General features: G+C 26.6%; 1 protein-coding gene across 1 annotated transcript in view; it reads left to right on the top strand.

The window, feature by feature from the left end:
* LOC112595203 (potassium voltage-gated channel protein eag) overlaps positions 1 to 23,159 on the top strand; it is a 203,580-nt gene that overhangs the window by 117,292 nt on the left and 63,129 nt on the right. The window contains 1 exon segment of the mRNA XM_025340329.1: positions 7,749 to 8,923. Coding sequence (XP_025196114.1) covers positions 8,845 to 8,923 — 79 coding nt within the window. The 5' untranslated portion in view covers positions 7,749 to 8,844.

Genomic DNA, 23,159 nt, shown 5'->3' with positions numbered 1-23,159 from the left:
GGCTGCGACCGCAGTTCCGAACTTCGGCAATGGTCTAGATATTTTTAATAGTACGATTTTTAGGTGTTGTGTTACACCAAACATGAAACGAAATGCACTCTTAAAAAACAGGTGGAACCAAAATATGCATATTATAAGAGGAACAACCTTATATGTATTTCCTTTTTGAGATATTTTTTTCGGGAAAACCAATGAAAACGATCAGGTTGATTAAATTTATTAAAAAGGTAACAAACCTATAGATTTTTCGATGTAACTTTATTTTCATGAATAAAAACTGGCAGTATATATATTATAATTTTTTGACATCGGTATTTCTTGAGAAATTATTTTTAATCAAGCAAGTCCTGTCTTGTTTATATTTATAAGCTATAATAATATACTCAAAATCGAAATCTGAAAATCTAAAAATATTTGGTTTTTAAATACAAATTGCTATTAAATTGTATAATATTACGAAACCAATAAGTATGTTATACATATAACTATCGTACCTACAGAAAATAATATTGGTGATTTTTAGTTTGAATATCATCGACTTACGTTTTGAGATGTGCGACAAAAATGTTCTTTGACAAATCAAAATAAATCAGCATAACCTGCAAATGTTTAAAAATATTGGAATAATTATCTATAGAATATCAGTTATTTATGGTTTGATCTTTTTAATGAGAAAATCTCTCCGTTTTCTCTGTCAGAATCCATCGTGGGCGGCAGAAAATAGTCGAATAAAATGTTTAAAATTGTTTTCACAAAGTTACAATTTATCATCAGTCATTAAAATGTTATTTAACATAAATTGATTCTTGTCAATATCTTTATTGACTACGACATAAATCAATCATTATAGTAATCGCGTGAAATATAATTTTCATACCTATCGCACGTTACTGCAACACGTAAATTTGTATTAGGTAGACGACTGTGTATTTAAATTGTCTTTACAATATTGTATGTATGCAATTTTTACGTTTTTAATGTTACATTTATCCTTAAATTTTTCATTTTTATCTACTATTCACGTTCCGTGCAAATCTACACAATAAAATTTTTTATTTTCAAATAACCACACTATCGATTTTTTAACAGAAACAGAATACGCATAATGCGAACCGACAGTTTTCATAATGCACAAGAGATTAAAATATTATTTTAGGAAAGAGGAGTGAATAGGAAAATATATAGCTATGTTGGAAAATCCGTGGTGCTTTAAACTATTTATTCTATGTTTTATATTTGCCTGTCAAAGTTTCCACGCATGCATCGGAGTTATTTCAAAATATAGAATTTCGGATTACTTTGGTTCGCTCATCGGGATTCAGCCAGGGGTAGATGTTTCCTATAATTTTCTGGGTGAACATCACGAAGACAACGAATTCCAGGTTAATTTTACCCCGTTTGCGTTCCCTCGGGTGATTTACCGGGTCGGCAGACGGCGAAGCCCTGAGATCGACGGGGGGTCTGCGTTGTGGGCCGGGTAAATATGATACCACGTTTGGAGGGTAAGTATAATGTACAGCTGACATCGCCTGTTACGCTGCGGGCGAAGCGTGTGCAATTCCCATGTCGGGTTCTATGTCCCCGCAGAGCAGAAAAATGACATCGACGACGTGACGCGACTCAACGACGACGACGACAGAAATAATAATAATATAATATATTATTATTATTATTATGATTGTATGCGCGCGTTTCGGTGATATCGAGAGTGCGCCGGTTATTCCGGACTAATCAATATATGAATATTACATGTTGTCGTGTCGTACGCATCGAAATTATTCGTAAGCGCACTCACTCGATGGAATTGATGTATTGTCCACGGTCGTATATGACGTTATATCTCCGGGGGACGCTAAATATTATTACACTTGCAAATAATAATATACGTATGCCATGTAATACAATATTATGTAATCGAATTGCGTCCAGAAAATTATATTTTTTTCCTTTTTTTTTTTTTTTTTTGGTTTTACGCGATAAATCGCCACTCGTGAGGTCGTTCTTGTGTGATATATTTTACATATTATTTTTAATTTTGAAAGTAGTTTTTAGAATTATTTTAGCGAATCATTGACCTTATTTCCACAAGAAAACGATATTCGACCTGTGCTCCACGAATTTAGGCTACAGATGCATAACAATTATTTTGATCGCTTACGACCTACTATATTATAGTATACATATCGTGTACTAATGTTTTTTCGTAATTTTAAAATTAAAATTCTAAAAACTATTGACATTGGTTTTTTTATGAGTTAATCATGTAAGAAACATGTATTCTTTTCATTTTTTATTATATTAATTGTTTTCATTTAAATATTTATTTGGTTTGCTATTAAAACAAAACAAAATATTGAAACAAAGGAACTGTACTTTCGAAAACGTAAGTAAATATTAGTTGAAAAATTTTAAAAAATTAGGAAAACAACCTACTTAAGTTAAACACCATAATATATACATGATTTTAAAATTTATACTATTACACCAAAAACTATTTTAACAATTGAATCTTAAACGATTCTTTGAACAATAAATGTGAATAATTAAGTATTTATAATGTTTAAATTTTAAAAGGGGTAAAAATAATCACTTTTTTTTTTTAAAGACACAATTATGGTTTAAAAAATTAAAATTATAATATTGCATCTAATATTTTATTAGGCATACTAACTTAAAATTAAAATAACTAATTTAATAAAAATAAATAATTAATTTAAGACAAGTTTTTATAACTTATTGTTATATTATTAAAGTCTGAGCTAGTTCTTTTGTAAATTGTTGTACCTTTTTGAAATTCCTCCGACTAAATAAATTCGTCTTACGTATTGTAGTGTACAAATCCATGCACTATAATACGAGTAGTACAATGATTTTGTCGGTACATAATATATTCTATTTTTAGTCTTGTACTGAACGTATAATAATATCTAGAAGTTCTCAAAGATATGATATTTCGAGTAGTAAAGCGAATGAATTTCGATTTGATTGTTGCTCTTTACGATATTTTGAAAATATTGCATTTCAATATACGAATTACGAAGTACTATGTATTGTATATTTTGAATATCATATTTTATAGTGCTGGACTCAAACGTGATTGTGTAGGTATACATTTTTTTCATTATTATTATTTTCATATATAGCTGCACTGAGTATAATAATATTTTTATATCGCTCTAGAAAAATAGCATTGTATGGATCTATCTGCTATGCTGCAGGCATATTTGAGGTGCAATACGCAATTTCATATTATGAGATTGATTTTAAGGCGATTTTCTCTGTGGCATACGTGTATGACATATACTATATCAAAACAAATTTATCTATACCCTATTTCAAAAAACAGTATCTATTCTGCTGACCATCTATTGTTTGGTAGCTTAACCTAATCTAACCGAGTGAAATTTAACGAGTTCATCGGTAATTCATTAGAAGTAACATAAGTAGGGGGAGTCGAATCTCAGTATTTCTATAGTTTTCAATTGGAATGCGTGAAAATTCAACTTTTTATTTTAATCACAACGAAATTAATTTAATATTTTGTAACGCACTCAGACAAGTGGCCTTATTTTATGATAGGCACTGCAATGTCGCTACTCCCACTTTTCAACTCTGTGTTTTCAGGTATCTCGCAGAACATCCTATGTATTCCACATATTTTGTTAAGTTGTAAAATATAATTACCTATATTAAATAACTTCAGTCTAATACTACATTATTCTTAATACTTATAATATATGCTAAAATAAAAATCTTTTATAGTCTGATTTTTACTACCTAGGCAATGACTGACTTTTTACAAAACGCAATTGCATCAAAATTGTTTTATTAGCCATTAATATATTTATTTTTTTTAATGATTAAAATACTACTTTTAGTGTATTATTTATTTTTTGTTTCGTTTTTAGCTAATCCAAATACATGAACAAGGTAGATACTTAATAGTATATCCTATTGTGGTACAGAAATTATTAGCCAATTTAATATATTATTATAATTTGAAATGTAAAAAAGTGGTTAGATCGAAAGTCAGATGATTCAATAAAGAAAATAATATTAGAAATAACAGAAAGAGAACAGTAATATAGAAAAAGTTAAATATCATATGTGATGGATAGGCAAAACTAAACGGTACTGAGAAGAATGTAGTTTTACAAGATAAATAATTTTTGTAGAAAAAATTAAGAAAATCCATAAAGATAAAAGTATAATTTTGACTATAAATTTGTAAACATAACATACATAACATTTGAAGAAGAAAACAATTTAATGGTTTATGAAACGTTTTTGAAAAAAATAAAATTTTTTGTTGTTTATTGTGACACACGCCCACATATGACGAGTAATGACGATACGTTATAAAATATAATAGCATGTGTTGCATATCAACTTTAAGTTTCCGGTGCTTCATTTTCGTAGTCAACTCATGAAAATTATATCCGTACTCTTGGGTCGGGCCAGATTTTTCTGATCACGAGGATTAACCACACGTATTATATTTCTAGATATTAAATATGTATGTGTGGTATGTGTTTCGGACCACGAAATTACCAAACGTCTCGGTCGTCTCTCGTCATTTCCTGGCTGTCAAAATACGACAAAACCGCTGCACGATCGTCACCGGTAATTATGTGTTGTGACACACGGCGACGCGTATGACGTTATTATTATTACAGTAAGTTGTCGTGTCCGTCGTTGCTACACACATCTCGCGAAGCTACACAACGTTTCAGAAAAGATGAAAAATTGAACGAAAATTAAATCATGTAATAAAAAACACGAGTTTTAGTTTATAACGAAGAGTTTTTTTTTGTTACGTACGCCTATCGTTTTCGAGAAATAGCGTGTCGATTTACGTATAACAAAAATATAATTTCCAATAAAGAATCAAAGCTTTTTTGATACGTTATATATATCTGCATATCAGTTTTATCGTTACGTGTTATTTTTAAAAGGTTTATTTAATTATCAACAGTATTTAAGTATACAGTTTTAAGTCGAACGAGTTTATTAATATAAGCTGTTTAATCGTCGATTGTAAGGATATAGGTAAAATCGTTTGATTGTAAAACTTGATTTAAACTTAAAACAATAAGTTTAATTTATAAGTAAAAGTTAACCAATATTTTACATATCTATATGTATCATGTGTGACATTTCTATTTTCGCCATAAACTGGTATTAATTATATATTTATACACTTAAAATTATTCTATAGGATGCGAACGAACTTACGATGTCAAATATAAGGTTACTAAAATCGATCACTTTGCTCGCAAAATGTTAGACTTTTTTTTATATGATATCCGTATCTGTTAAATATGTAAAATAATTAATCGAATATTATGTTTTAAGAGTAAAATTAAAAATGAAATATCTGAAAGGTTTCTGTACAAAATATTAAAACCAATGAATAATGAGGGAGGTACAGAAACCGATGGCTTAAATCCTGCAGCTGCAGGCTGGTTCACCGTCGTGTGATAAAAATTATATTACAAACAAAAACTTCAACAGTCATTGATACGCGTTAGATTCTATTACGTTTTCCACTATCAGCAAAATGCGGATAGACTCGGTACACGCATATTATTATACCTATACCTACATTGTTTTTCTCGCATCGAATAGAACTCACGCACCGCAACGATATTATGTGTGTACGCATTTATATATCTTTTATCAGCGTAAAACACACTCTTCTTATTCGCGCTTGTTGTGGACCCTACTCATAAACGCTACCTAGTGGGCTGGATAGTAAATACATATTTCGTATTATGGGTAAAGTCTGTTCCGTTCGATTTAGTTAAATGTAAAATAAATATTCGAACACTTGGTGATTTGGCGTTAAATCTTATAGAGGCTTGTTGTGTAGTATGATATAGCAATAATGATACAATACACCCAAAAAATTGTTTGATTCAACCTATTCTTGAGCGATTGGTAGGATTGGTAGGTATTTGATAGACAGTTGATTTACCAGTTTAAAATAAATGCATTTTAAAAAGGAATACAAAATTCTGTCAAAATATATCTACGTCATTGGTAGGTGAAAAATATTTTTTAGACACGTTTTTTATGATTTTTGTCAAAACCAGTTAAAAACGCCAAAATACATTTATTCTAACAATTTTATATTAACTCCAAAGGTATGAATAAACAAACATAACAACACTTTTAATATTTAAAATATATATTTTAAGTATATTAAATTAAATAATAATATATATATATATATGGTATGTTATTATTAATTTATTATGTATCTATATTCAAATTATTTTTATTTGTTTTTTTTAACGTTTTACTAAATACTTGTTATATATTAATAATAATTATTAATACTAAGTTATTAAATAATTAAAAAATATTTTCTTTTTTATTAATTTTAAATTCATAAATAACTTGTTGACCTTAGACGCTTTAAAAAAAAAAAATAAATAAATAACAGCACTAAAGTAAAATCGGAAATTAATATTATGAATTATTAGGTTTTGGCACTTTTTTACAGTATGTTTTTTTCATTTTCTTCTTATCTCGATTTTTAAATTAGATAATTCACCTGTAAGTATACAATATCTACATCGATCAGTATTTAAAATATACAAGCTTACATAAACTAATTTGATACTTGTAATAAATAGATAGCTATGCCAAATAAAATAAAACATGGTTGCAAATATAAGATTAGGAATTAACAAATTTAATAAATTTAGTACACTTATCATTTAAATACTTATCGTATTGTTTTTTTCCCCGAATATTTAGAAAACTAGTATAATTAATAGTTTTATTTATAGCTTGCTAACTGCAAATTATCTTATCTCTTCTCTCAATTCAAAATTCTAGCTTCACTACTGTATGCAGTGTAATACATAATATTATATGCTATACGAGTTTGTGCAATGTAGTAATAAATGAACCTTGTATATTGTATTCGCACGGCGTAACATGCACGTCGTAATTTAAAAGGGGGTGGGTATAACTCCCCTTGAATTTTTACAACTGACGAGCAACCGCGTATAACGCACAGAAATTAAAAAAAACAAATTAAAAGGGTGTTGTTTGAATTCAGAAAACCGTATAAAGGCTATACATGTAAACCATATATTATATATAGTAAAAAACAGCTTTTATTCATCGACGTCCAAATTGTAAAAAAAATATGCATTGCATGTATAATATTGCGACAAAAAAAGGTCATCTGAAAATTGTCAATGCTATTTTCATAATACCTACATGAAAAATAGTTTTACAATGCTTTCATACATTTATTATAACGTGACTGTTTTATGTTAATTTTGAGTCATTATTACTTTATAAACAAATTTTATAAAATACGCATTTTATATTTTTTGTTAGTTCAAACTTGAAATAGTTACACTTAATGTGAGATATATGAGAAAGTCGAAGAACTTGCTTCAAAACATGACATAATATGTTTGGACTATTTTTTCTACCTCTACATAATATGATACTTATCAAATGATAAAATAGTGTACAAATATTAAACAAATAACTAATAACTATAAAATACAGAAAACAATTTAAAAAAAAATAACTATATTAAACATACTGGTTTAGTTCAATACATGTCATTTTTATCTCCAAAAAATGTATACTAATTATTTGGTTCACTTAGCGTATCTCGTCCTATATCTAAATATACTTAATATATATTTTCGATCTATAAATACAATCTGTAAAATTTTTATCATTATCGAAGTCTAATCGGAAAGTTTTTTTTCCAGGAACTCGTGAATGTGCTCTTGCCCAAATAGGCTCCTGATCGCTTTCAAGTCCATGCTGTCCTCCGTATTTGCTGCGATTGTCAACGACATTTGTGGTTCTCGAGAGCAACTTGACGACACTAACCGTCATCAACATCGTTGTGGTTGCCATTCTTCCTTCACTGCCACAGCAGCCAACATCGTTCACCACTGCCGTCGTTTAACGACGATCCGACCGGACCAGGTAGCCGGGCACAGATGAAACCATCATCACCGTCTCAATCGTCGTCTCCACCGTCGCTATCGACAGCCGTTTTCGGCTTGATTGTCGACCGCGACCGGCTCGGGCAACACATTGTTCAAAAGCACAGGAAGTCATCGCCATTATAGTTCGAGTCGACCTCTCGACGGGGGGGTGGAGGGCTCTTCGATGTACGCGCGATCCACTACTACCACAGCAGCAGTCGCCACTACCACCGCCACTGACCGCACTGACGACCGGCGTCGATTATGAAGAAACACAAACGCGAACACTTGGATTGCGGCTGACGACGATAACTGAACTGCGGTCCCGGGGGACACACACACGATCACTTGCCAGACACACACACTACACAAGTCATACACACACATACCCATACCCGTACACACACATACACATACACACACTTACCAAACCCACCCATATACTCAAACACATACCCGCATGACATACGCCCACAAAGCATACCGCAAACGACATCACGACATAGCTGGCATCTGTACGATACATACATAATATTTTTGTATGATAACAATCACTCGTCATAGCGCCCTCTCACCCCTCGTCCAATCTAACTTGTTTTCCGAACTGCTCACGCCGTCGTGTTTTCGAAACACAATTTTGTAGATATTATATATTATAATATACGATCGATGTGATAATATGTTTTCACTCGAGACCGCGACGCGAAAATTGTAAAAATCTAATACAAAGCGATACCGTGGTCACCGTCATTGTCTTAATCGTCCGCGTCGTCGTGCGCGCGTTTAATTTTGTCTGCCAATATGGCCGAAACGATACACTCGAGCAAACATAGCTAACAGCCTACTCCTGGGTAACAAAGGTGCACCCATTATGCCAGGGGGCCGACGAGGTCTGGTCGCCCCTCAAAACACGTTCTTGGAAAACATCATCCGAAGATCGAGCTCCCAACGTAAGTACACAAACCATTTCATTACTAATATTAAAAATAATTATCATAATACGTTATACACGTATTATATAACATTGAATAAGGATACATTATGGTAATAATAAATGACATTGTAGTTGTCAAAGGTTGATAGGTTCATAAAAACAATTATTTAGAATTGTTAAATTAAATTGACGTAAAGTTAAAAGTTCTAACAAACAATATACCTATTTGTGTCTAAAACTGTAAAGTCCATATAATATATAACTCTAATCAGTTAAAAGTTAATTTTTTTTTTTTTATCCCCTTTGATCGTCATACTTACACATATTATAGTGATTAGGTGGCATTTAGGTATTTTATGTAAAAATTAAATATTTCATTAAAAATTTATTCTATTACCTACTTAATTTTATTTGGATAACAAATAATATGTAATAATATTGGGTTTAGTCAGTTATACGTTTGTGTCAACTAATAAACAAAGAAATATTAATATTAGTTTATTTGTATCATAAAATCATTTGAAATAGAATAAATTTAAAAAAACCTGATTATTTTTCATATAAATTTAAAAAAGAAACGAAGTTGTAACAATATACATTGTAACTAGAGAGTAAAGTTAAGAAAAAAAATATTTCTTTTACTGTTCAATGACTATATTTGATAATAAAATGTAGATAACCCTGGTATCAACCCGCATTAATTTGATGTTATCGTCGAAAACGATCGATTTGTCCATTCACAGTAGTTTTATTCCACGCTTTATACATCAGATTTAAGAATATCGTGCGTATTAAAATATTGAAAGATTGACATTGTGAAGCGTTTCGGGAAGGAAAATATTTTCTTACATCACCAGAGACGTCTTTGCTCTTTTAAACAAATTTTTGATTGACTGTGGTACAAGTGCAACAACATGTAGACGTTTTCGTTATGTTTTTTATCCGGAAAACGTTTCTATTACCCACCCGATATCATAATGGCTGAATACAAAAATCAAATGTCATCATTGTTAGTTTATTCCTCTATTTTTATAAGAATGGTTATCCTTATTTAAATGTATTTAATTTTGCATATAAGGTATGGACTTGGAAAAATACATTAAATATTTTTATATAAATACAGATATAGATAAACGAGTTAAATGTAAACCCAAATAGGAAACATGCTTTAAAAATATTTTTTATATAAATTTAATTATTTATGTTTTATTTAATCAAATATTTAAAATAAAATATTTTTCACATTAAACTTTGGTCGTATTATATAAGTCTTATTAAAAAATTGTATTTTATAATATTGGGCACTTTATGTTGTGGTACTATTTTTCATAATAATTAATCTAATAAAACTAATAACTTGGTTAATTTTACGTTACCTATCATTAAGCAAAATGTTTAATTTTATTAAGAAAGGGATATATTTTTATCTAAAATAACCATTATCATGAATAAGAAGTACAATAGTTATTTTAATAAAATATAAATAGTGCTACCTTAAAACAGTAATAGGCAATAGCAATTTATAATAATAATAATGAAAATTAACTAGTAAAATATAACAATAACAAAGAAATAAACAGTTATATGTAAAAATAATTTTTTTTATTAACGTTCATACCGTTTATTAAATTAATGAAATGATAATTATATAAGAATGTATAATTATTTCAATACCTACTGTTAAAATATATTTAGATGTAAAAGACCGTTTATGCAATTAAAAAAACATCATACAATACTTTTTAAATATTTAAAAAAAAAAAACGAGATACGATAGAATATTCTCTTTAATGTATAAATCATGATAAAGTGAATACCAAAAATCCGATATATTGTTTAACTAAGTAATAATCACCTTAAAAACTCAAGAAATATTTTTATTATTTATATAATTCATAACAATATATTTTAAAACTAAATTAAATTTAAATTATACAAACATATATTTGTTAGGTTTTTATTTCTTTTATTCAAATTAAAAATTCTTTATAAGATCATAATTTAATCATACCATTTTAATGTATTAATTTGAATTTGAAAAGTACGTAAATATAGTATGTGTTATAAAAAATGTATTGCTTTTAAGTCATTTTAAAGACCAAAAACAGTGTGAATTTTAATACAATTACAATATTATACGATAATATTATTTCGAGAATTAGATGGAAATCTGATTACATGCGTTATTGATTTTTTTTTAATTTTTCAGCAAATATAATTTGGGTATAAAACCTGTTAAAATGTTTTTGACATTAAATCAATTATTTTATTCTATTATCAATAACAGCAAAATAAGTCATCTTGAGTATCTGCAATGATCTTAAATTTGTCATCAAATTAAAAAAATGTCAAAAAAAAAATCATTTAAAAAGATTATGGAAATAAGTACTTAGATTACCAAACATAACTGTAAAGTATAAATGTAGTTTTTAATAAAGCTGTTGTTTTTAAAAATATTTTACTATCATACCTCATCCATGAGAAAAAATAATTTTCCACTGAAAATAACAAATTGGATGTTTTCGCTGTTTAAACATCAACTTGACAACACGTTAAGATTTCCAAGACAACGTCATAAATATTAATTGGACTTGACTTAAGATGAAATTTCACGATCAAACTCCAAACAAATTAAAGTAATTGAACATAATAATAAAATTACAACTAAGGTGACTTTATAAGCTGAAATTTCATAAATCCAAAAATTATATTAACTAAAAAGTTGAATACAATAATATTATATTTATTACTATGATAATAATTAAATATTAATAATATTATAAATGCAATGTTTTCAAAAAATTTAAATGAACCTACTGTAATATTAATAATAAAATAAATTACTTTATTAGCAGTATTAAAAAACAAATCATTAAAAAAAATTTGGTAATTAATCTACATTTTATTTAACTATTTTTTTTTTTAAATATTTGTTTATATCCCATTTCCCTTAGATCAGGTAATATAATAATATAACACAAGTTTAAACATAATATTTGTATATAATATTTATTAATTTTAGTACTTATATGGCTGTATTATTTATACCTTTTTTTAAATATATATATATATATATATATATATATATATATTTCATAGGGCTTTCCATAAAATGTATTTGATTATAGATGCTGAAAAATTATTTAAAGTAAGCAATGCAATAATATATAATATCATGAATTGTTATTTTATTAAAGTTTATAAAAAAATATTAACCTAGTTCATAATGTCCCACTAAAAATGCAAAATATTACAAATACGCTAACGAAAAGTGTTATTTTAACATATGAATGATTTATAAACAACATAAATTAAGAACAATATGATTTCAATACTTGAGATATTTTATTGAACCCAATTCCACTCCTTAAAAACGAAAAAAATTGCTCCTATATGCGCATATTCTACAGAGTTGACCACCATGTTTTCTTAATTTTATATAAGCTTAAAGGTCTGGGTAAAATAGACATGTATACAATAAATAAATATTATTTATATCTCTAATTTTATTCCTATTTACCTTCAAAATAATTTCATTATTAACAAGTTAAACATCAAAAATTACACAGTTATACTTCAAGATCATAATATGATATTTTTAAATTAGTAGATACCTACATAAAAGTATTACCTATTATTGTTATCACGTACATGGCGTACAACACTAGTTAGACGTATGCATAATGATATATTATTAAATATCACAATTAGACATGTAAACATAATAGATTTTAATTAGTTTAATTATAAGTATAAAATTTACAATAATAAACCTGATGGCATTTAAAGCTCTGAAAAAATATATACACATTTGTATAGGTATATTTTTAATTTACATACTGAATTTAAATGACAAGATTATTTATATTTATTTAATTTTTGTCATTTTAAAAACTGTTTTTGATTTAAAAAAAAAAACATAATAATAATAATACTTCATGAGAAAAAACAATAGAAATTTAAAAACCAGAAAGACAGAACTCATCTGCATTTATGTATATATTTTTCTGCATTACAATCCTGTCTACCGCAGCAATAATTTATATTATAGTATTTTGAGATAATATGACAAATAAATGGTATGATAATAATATTATTATAATATTATATTACTATTAAGTAATGCGATTACTTTTTATTACCGTAACTTTGTTTATCGTAAATTATAATTGCATTATGTATCACTCACATCATCTACTCGATTAATGCTAACCACATTGACGGACACGATATTATGTGATCAATATTATAATAGAATTATCGAAATTATAATATATATATTGGGTGAAAACAGTTTACTTATGAAATTTATTGTAATAATTATGTTTTGTTTATTCAGTAAATTATTTATATCTACTTTATGATTTTGAATAGGTTGATAAAAAAATATTGACATAATAGGTAATATCAGCTAGTAGTGAAAATTAAATTATTAATGTGTAAAACACTTAAGAAATATCATGTAAAATTTTCAGAAATGATGTATTTTTCAAAAAGAAAATTAAAATAGGTTTAAATTTGCTCACAAAATTTATCGTAAAAATAGTTTATGTTATTTTTTATCACAAATACCTACGATAGTTGTGATATGCAAAAGAAACTGATCTTGGTTAATTAACTGAAAAATGCATGGGACATAGATTTGGATACTATATATTAAGAGCTTCTAGAGTTTTGATAAAATTGAAACGGTTGTATTATGACGATCAAACCATGTCGATATACACTAGTTTAATTGTTGGTGAGGGTACGATATATTTTTCATTCAAAGTTGAAAAACTTAGAAAATTTATAATTTATCAAAACTTAAGAATTTTCCATGGGTGTAAAAACAGCATTGTTCGTTCCAATGTTAATCTAGTCTCCAATGTAGCATATTTATAGAAGATTGTAAGAAGTTTAGTAGTAGAAGTAGTAGTAGTATTAGTAGTAATTTATCTTATTATATAATATTTTGTTGTGTACGTTTGTTGAAGGGGATATAAATAAATTGAAGGATTTCAAAAGGGTTCAATATCTGACACAGTTGAGCCTCGAGCTATGCGTGCTGATATTCTACTGGAAATTTTCATCTCTGTCGAATGCTATTCATTTCCTCGTTTTTCCTATTCCAATTTTCTTATTTTAGCTCCGTATCTTTGTCACCTTGTGGGCACAAGACTAACTGTTTACTTTTCTTCCATGGATGGGATAAAAAAAAAAGCTCCGGGCTCTTATTTTATTTTTATCTTCAACGTCCAGTTGGACTGAAAAAATAGCGTCATATTAAAAAATCCATGAATATCAATATGTAAATATATTAATATAATCGATATGTTATGAACACTACCTACTTTCTACAGCCATTACATTTCAAAAATTAATATAATACATATTTTATTAAGATGTCTACTAATAATCATAATGCATTTACAACAATTTCATAGACTTTTTTCGTTTTCCAAGTTTTTATAGATTTTAGAATCTTACTATTATATAATCAGATTTAGCAATTTGTATGCTTTATATATAGATAAAAATAACATTATAAATTTTACTTAACACACAAGTATAGAGAGAAGCGTAAAATATATTTTATTATATTTTTGTAACGAATTTATTTACATTTATATGAGACAGATATTATATTATATAATCACAATTCATAAGCGTTATAACGAAAAAAAATGTAAAATTATTTAATTAGGAAATATTGTCCAACTGTTATGTCACCGAATTCGTGAACTACCTGCACATGCTGACATGCTGACAGTGGTGGTGGCGGTAGCGGTGATGGTGGAAAGATTTTGCGGTCTATTTGTGGGGAATTGCTTATTGTAGTATTATAATATAATATTATTTATCACTTTTTAATCATGGTATATTTTTTAAATCCAAAATGGACACGTGATTATAACGACATTTAAATAATTTTCTCGATAAACGCTTTCATACCGTATATGAGCTCGGATGTCAATTTATGTACTATTAAAGTTTACCAAAAACATGAATGTCACTACTATTAAAAGTACCATCATATAAATATTTTTAACTAGGGTAAGAATTTTTTTCCTTGAAAACAATTTTAATGAGCATATGTATAAACTCCCTAAAATAATTGAACAATGAATTCCCTTAAAAAAATTTAGTATTATCCATAGGACACCACTTGGGAAAGAAGCGGTACTACTTATCTTTAAAAAATGTCTGTATTTATATTTCATTATTCATATTTTTTATTCAAAAAAAATTCATATTCACTATCATTTTTACTTTGATTAAAATTATATTCATAATTGTAATGATGGGAAACTGTTTTTATGTAATGAAATGCTGTGTTTTTTTTTTTTTTTTTTGTGCTACTATATGGTTATTATTATTTATTGGTAACAATTGTATGAACCTTACAAAATATACAATATAAATGCAATTTAAATTACCTCTTTTAAAATTTTAGTAGAATTAACATACATTTAATACTTACTGTATGTTTTTAAGAAAGTTAACATATGAGTAAGTGTAATTTGGTAGCAAAATATCTTTAAAAAAATTAATAATATATTAGGGAAGTTTAAATTTGCCCAAAACAGTGTATACATAAATATGTCCTAACTATAGTAAAATAATAGAAATATAGAAATTCTAAAATAGTAAAATATATTCAACGGAGTTTTAATAAAAAGTGATATTATTATATTTACAAAAAAACAAAAGATAACTACAAGATATCTTTAAATTAAAAAAATATTCAACATATAAATATAAAAATAATATATTGTACAAAAAAAAAGATAAAAAAATATTTTTTGCACAGGAATACATTTTACATTTTTATTTTTAAGTGTAAAAATATTTATATTTTAAATTTTATTTGTACATTTTTCATTTAAAAAAAAAATCGATGAAATGTTAATAATTTTTTAAAAATATACAAAATAAAAATACATTTTCGATACACTGTATAGTTAATTTTTTGATAAACCAATACAAAATAGCAGCATACATATTATAGATTATTATAATTTAACATACTCACTCAAACTTAGTATAAAAATTCTGTCCATTGCAACACTAAATTTGTCATAAACGAGAGTGACTGGTTTAATCTTTGATTACAGTGGACGATTTTAATTAAACCACAAGCGTTTTAGTACACGTAGATATTATATCTACGTCGATGATGTTAATAGTTACGTTTTAAACAATCCAGAAGAGTGTATTGATAATTACCTCGCAACTTCAAGGCATTTATGATAGTAATAATAATAAAAACAAAATAAAACAATTACGACAGTTATGGCAGTAGATGGAATGACCTACACAAAATATTTTCACGAAATAATAGTGCATCGAATATGTTTAATTCGTACATAGAATGTAAGACTGGATTTGAAGCCTTTTTTGTTCTATTTAAATATTTTATTTTATAAACTAGTAAATTTAGTAAATTTGAAGATTTATTTATGGTCATTTTTAGATTTAAATTATATTTAAGTTTGTAGTTATTTTAATACACTACATTAAATTGCAAATATTTTAAAAGCACTTTTTGAAAATTTTTAATGTTTAAAAAAATATTTTTGGTTTACATCAATTAAGAATTAAAACACACAATTTTCAAAAATAGTATTTTATTTTTCTATTTTAAATCATTATATTTTTTTTGTAAGTCATTATATATTAGTTATTTTATATTCTGGGATAGTATTATTCATACAATTTCAATTAATAAAAATGGAATTTTAAATTAGTACGGTAGTTAATAAATATGTGTTAACATTTTAGACAAGTGGGCAAACATTTTATGGGTTAACTTATTACTCTCACTCCATATCAATCATATGCAATTTAAATACCTATTACTTGGGAGGTTAATTTTTCTTTTTGAAAAAATTGAAGCTTTTTATTAATAGCATGTTAACTTGAATTAATAAATTTTACCTTGGTTATACATGTTCACTTAATACTATAATATCGGCATGCACTTTTGCTGATCATACGGTACAGATGTACTTAATTTGCCTACCCAAAGCGCCGGACCACTAATTTAAAATAAATTATTATAAATATGTATTAAAATAGTAATTATTGTTATTTTTATGAGACATTGGTTTTGTTTGGTATTCTTAATGTAACACTATAATGTACACAGTGCATGTCAAGTGCGTCTTATCATAAAATAGACATTATGTAATATTATTTTGCAGTACGATTGACACGAAAAAAGAGATATAGCTTTTTTAGAACGCAAACGTTTGATATTAGCAGTACATTATCATATTGCTATGTATTATTAAAATACATATACATCCGTGACAAGAGTATACATGAAAAAAAAGCAAACCTAGTCGACATGATGTCATAATATAAAACAGTGCTCATATATAATACAGCATTTAAGTAAATTTTTAATACCATTTTATTAACCGACGTAATATTAGAAAAGTATAATATCGCATTATGATTGTAAGCACGTAGGTTATTGACGACAGCAACTAAAATAAGTCATTTAAAAAATTAAAATTAAATATTCTGACTTAAAAAAAGTAATTTATTTAGATTAAACAGTTGGCTGGCCGAACTAGTGATACAATCCAAGTTTTTTCTATTATGTAAATTTGTAATTTGCAACGTTACAACTGTTTTTAGAATAGTCTTTTAGTCGAAGTTGTGTTGGTTAATTATATAATCTTAGACATTCGACAAGTGCCTATTTAAAAAAAAATATTATTATATGAATTAGTTGGATAAATTAGGATTGATATTATTATTTTACCAATATTAAATTATAGTATTTAATCAACATTTACTATTTTATTGTCATGTCTTGTGTTTATAAATAATAAATACATTTAGACAACAACTCTATACGTATAAAATAAGAATGAATCCATCACAAATCTGAGTATGATATTTGTTTAACTAACTATTAATCAATGTAATTCATGCATTATTTTAAAACTGTATTCATATTTATTAAAGTACTATTACCATCATAAATGACGGCATGTTATCTTGCAATGTGAAATACTTATATCGGAAAATTGTACCTTGTTTTATAAGCCGTATTGTAATTTTGTGTTTATATATATATATAATACGTATATCGTAGGTCGTAGAATATACAATAGATTAAACTACTGTCTGAACTTTGTAAAATCGGATAAGTGGAGGCATATTTTTTCAACAAGATCTTTAGAATCGCAGCTGTGGTTTTAAACAATCAAATAATGCGATTTTTAAAATATAAACATTACCTAATTTATTTAATTAAATAAAAGTTTTAGAATTTCTTTTAGCTTTTCAAACGTTATAATATATTTTTTAATTTTATGTTCCTAAAAAGATTACTATTTTCCAGAAAATGTTATTACATAAAAAACTAACTACAAATATAATTTTATGAGTATTTTAAGTTTTAATAAGTGGAGTAAAACGATACAAAGAATCCAATGTTCGTTCATTTCATCGTTCATCAGTATTTTAAATACTTATGACTAATTCCTCCAAAGTCGTTTAAAATTCAATTTTCTCATATTTAATTTCTCAATAAAAATATTCTGCATCAGAATATTAAATTAAACTTTTTTTTTTTTTTTATTTTAAAAGGTAAAAACTTCATGAATCAAAATTATAAAAAAAAAAAAAATTAACAATATAATTTTGTTTTTGAAAATGTTTTTTTATAATGATTTCAAATAATTATGTAAAAAATGTCTTTCTAGATAAATTAATACTTAGAGATAAAATGTATATTTAATCTTTAAGACTTTAAAAAAATTACAATGTATTTGCAATATTATCGTGATCTTAGTGGTATATATTTACGTATATGCGTATACTATATTTTTGTAGGATGATGCATTTTAAAACGTATTTATGAGTATTAAAATACACTAGGGTAACTATTTGTCCGGTTTAAAACGGAATTTCACCTTTTTTGATCATCATGTCCCGTTGTCCCAATAAATTACAAACGGGAGGTTTTTATCCCAGTTTTAAAAAATGCTATCGATTTATCCCGTTATTTCCATATTATTAAATAATGTTTGTAAAAAAATAAAAACAACGTATTATAATTATTATTAAGGCTGAGTTTTTGATGAAAAAGCATCTTTTTTTCTGGTGTTTCAAAACGTTGGTTCGTAAATATAAAATGTGTTTTGGGTGATACTGATTATTTTTTAAAGTACATTTTTTAACATATTTTTGCATTTTTGACTAAATCAATCTTTAATGCATTATGCATTTTTAAAGCATTTTTTGACAATTTTTTTTAGTTTTTAGAGCATTTTACACAATTTGTTCATAAAATGAACGACAATTATTGCAATTAACGAGAGACTTTCGAAAAACTGCTGACGGTACGAATAATAAATTATATAGAATAAGTTATTTTCGATAGTAAATATTTTATCATAGCTAGCTGTTTCTTGCTAATGATTTAGAAAAAAAAAAAAAAAAAACAGAAGAAAATTTAACTAAACAAGTAACAATATACTATAAAAAAAAAAAATCACAACTCTAGTTTCTTTTTCAATTGGTTTTCTAATTTTTAATCTAGGTGCCTATAATGAATAAATTTAAATTAATTTTAATAGTGCATTTTTTTTAAGTTTTTTAAATCATTTTTGAATTTTTTATAGGGTATTTTCTGAAATGTTTAGGGTACTTAAATCCCAGCCCTATTATAATTTATTAATTATTATTTTATTTTTTTTAGTTCATTTTTATTTAAGTGTAAATGAAATAAATAAAAATTATTGTATAAATAAAAAAAATGTTTGTCCGTTTTTTATTTTTATAAAAATGGTCTCCCTAAAATACAACAACAAGTGAACTTGTTGAAATTTTTACTACGAAATTATCATATTTTTTTTTGCAAATTTTTCTGCACTACTTATACAAATACGAGTAAAATGTTTTAAACTCTTAAGCTGAAAATTTATATTTATTTTATATCTTATCCTGTTCACGTATCGATAGTTTTTTTTTTTTTTTTTTAAACATTTTTCGATATTTTCTTTTCTTTTCTTTTATTTTATTTGAACACTGTAACCTTCATCGATGCCTTTACAATACATTTTGACATAAAACAAATGGAAAACTTTCTTATATTTATCTACGCTCGTTCTTATGAGTGTCGATAGTAAAGATTCGTGATAAGTATAAATAACATTTACCTACCTATTTTACAATACATAATAATATATTATTTCGTTTAAAAATTACTTTTTTTATTTATATTCACACGCATACTATAATATATTGTACTATTCGACTAATAATAATAACTATATATATATTTATTGATTTTACAAGAAAAAAAACGTATAATTTACATCGGAGTCAGCCACAAGATAAATGTTTTTTCTAAATTAAATATTGGCCATCGTTTTCTTTAATCATTCAAAACAATAAATTATTACTAACATTTTTATATTCTTATTTATATTTTTCTTTAAAATAAAAGAATAATATTATAATATCTATTAACTTTGATTATTGTTTTAGTTGTTTGACATCCATTTTGTTCTTTCTTAAGTATTCATGATTTTCTGATATTGCTTATTGGCCAAGTGCTTTTATAAGCATCATAATTTAAAACCTCTACAAAGGATAAGTGTATACCATCAATTGAGATTCAAACGAGCTATTATTATATACCATTGAACACATTATTATACGTATATAATATGATAATTTAGTAGATTAATAAAACAGCATTGTTTATCATAGGTACAAGTTTATCATTTGTATAGAGTATATTAAATGTATTTAAACGTCTATTTGGATTGATTACATACATATTATTCTGTTTAGGCGGGTTACGCGTGTTTTTTAATTATAATATATTTCATAAAATAAAATGCTCTTTTCATAAAACTATATACGACCGTGTTTCTTTATTAAATCATATCTACATTTTATTTTTTTAATACAACCGTAATTATTTATAATTCAATTCACACACTTTTATATTAGATGAAAAAAGGTGACATTAGAAACGTGAAACTACATTTATACATTTTATATTATTATATTAGTTGATAAAAATAAATTTAAAAGCATTATTAATTATTTTACTATCATTTATTTATCAATGTTTTCATTATTGTTCAGCTTTGTAGTATATATACATATTATAATTCTTATCTTACGAATATTATTGGTAATAAGATATTTATTTTTATGTATAATTTACTAATAATAGGTACACGAATTGAAGTTGTCAAAATTAAAAATGTTCCCATATTGTGTTATTTGGTCTACTTACAACTATAAGAACCGACTGAAACCTAATTTAAGGTAATCTATTTGTTGAAATATTTGATGTTGTTAATATGAAAATAGACATATATTGTATAGTTTATAAACATACCTATTTATTATAACGATGTCGTATGACTTGGCATAACACTGCAATATTATTAATTATCATTATAACTACAGCGCGTGCGTGTATGATATGTATTATATTTGTGTTTCGTTAGCGCAATGGTATCAAAATATAATTATTTCAGTACAGTTAGCATACACGTGTACGCACACAAACACACACACACTTAAGTATATTATATATATGTGTGTGTGTGTGTGTGTGTGTGTGTGCTGGTGATATTTTGCGCGCGTTTCTTATCTATGTGGCGGAGAATTTAATTACGATTTGACGTGAAAGCATTTTCACCCGATTATAATTTAGCCATTTAATATGAAAATACGCTCATATACTGCTCTCAATCCCTGAGACTACATCAATATATTCAAACGCATACACGAATTATATACATAACACGACATTGCATATGATTAAGTTTCGAAGCAAAGGTATCAAACGACGTGTCTTACGAGTAAATTTTTCGAAACAGAGACTAAAAATGAATTTATTTTTTCACCTTTAAGAGTATAATCAGCGCTTAGTGACCAATGGCGGTCGAGATTAAGTTCAACTACCCCGTACACTCTACCCCAACGTTGTCAGCCACTGAGATCATGTATAGGTATGTAATAACATTATATGTAGGTCAAGACTAAATTATTACGGGTTTACCGCGCATACGCACTTATGCGCGCGCGCACATCATCGGTGAGCTCGTTTCCACGTAAAAGTCACCTACAGAGCCAGTCTTCCACCCAGCTTTGATCTAATCATATCATTATATGCATGCAGCCTACCTTATTTCAAAAACTGCGCTTTTCAAGCCTACTTGTCACTCAAAATATTTTAGATAAAAAAAGAGTGAGCCGCACGCTAAATGGAATCCTGTAAATCCAGTTATTGTATTATATAAAATGTTAAAATACACCGAGAGGGGTTACAGGTCATTTTATCGTAAGTCAGATTACACATCTAAAAACTTTGGAAGGGGATTTAAAATGCATCGTTTGTTGAGTGTTCTACTACAGCTGTAAAGTCAAAATACCATAAAGGCTAAATTGATCGATTTTTATTCCATCATATCACCAATCGTTCCAATAATGCTATTTATTTATATTTTAGATCTCAAGATCTATTTATTTATCCAAAAAAGTGTAATTTAATATTGAATATGTATTATAAACAGTATAACGTTTTGAAACATAATTTTTTACAAGCGTATGTCCATATCTGTTTAAAGGTTGTGAGGAGGACTTATGAGAAAGAAGATGATAAATCCAAACTTATTTTTAAAAACTTAATCAATCCGATCAGTGAGTTTCAGCAAATAAAAAAAGGTTTTTTAAGTGTAAAACAGACCGTTTCTATCATTGTATTTCTTAAGTCTTTGCCGGATTTATATAAAATCACCTTGTAAAACAAAACCACAACTAGTTTGAGCATGCATGACCACCTCGATCGATCAATAATGTATAACCTGTAAATAAATAAATCATAATTTTTAAGAAATTGTCTTTATTATTCAGACACGTTTCAATAATATACGTGATGAACACAACATACTACAATCGTATTATTAGTAGAGAAAATTTCACCAATCACAAGGTGGCATTAGCCATCAAAATAACGCCATGATTTTAGATTCGCGGCGAAACAAACGATTGTTATAATATTGTTGCGGTAAAACGATCACTTCGTCCGACACGGTCGGTTGGTTTTCGACGGGTGACGATAAATCGACATTCGTGGTCTGAGTTTAAATTAATGTGATTTATAGAATTTGCACTCAAATAAGTAGCAGATTTGACAATTTGTCATATAAATCGTTAAATGCTCTCCATGTACATCACGCATACTATTTGCATAGATCTAAAGATATGTTTCGATTGGTTGA

The sequence above is a fragment of the Melanaphis sacchari genome, unplaced genomic scaffold (assembly GCF_002803265.2).
Source record: "Melanaphis sacchari strain LSU unplaced genomic scaffold, SCAv2.0 Contig261_pilon_pilon, whole genome shotgun sequence".
NCBI lineage: Eukaryota > Metazoa > Arthropoda > Insecta > Hemiptera > Aphididae > Melanaphis > Melanaphis sacchari.
The sequence above is the reverse complement of the archived record's forward strand: the minus strand, read 5'-3'. Positions and strand labels throughout refer to the sequence as shown.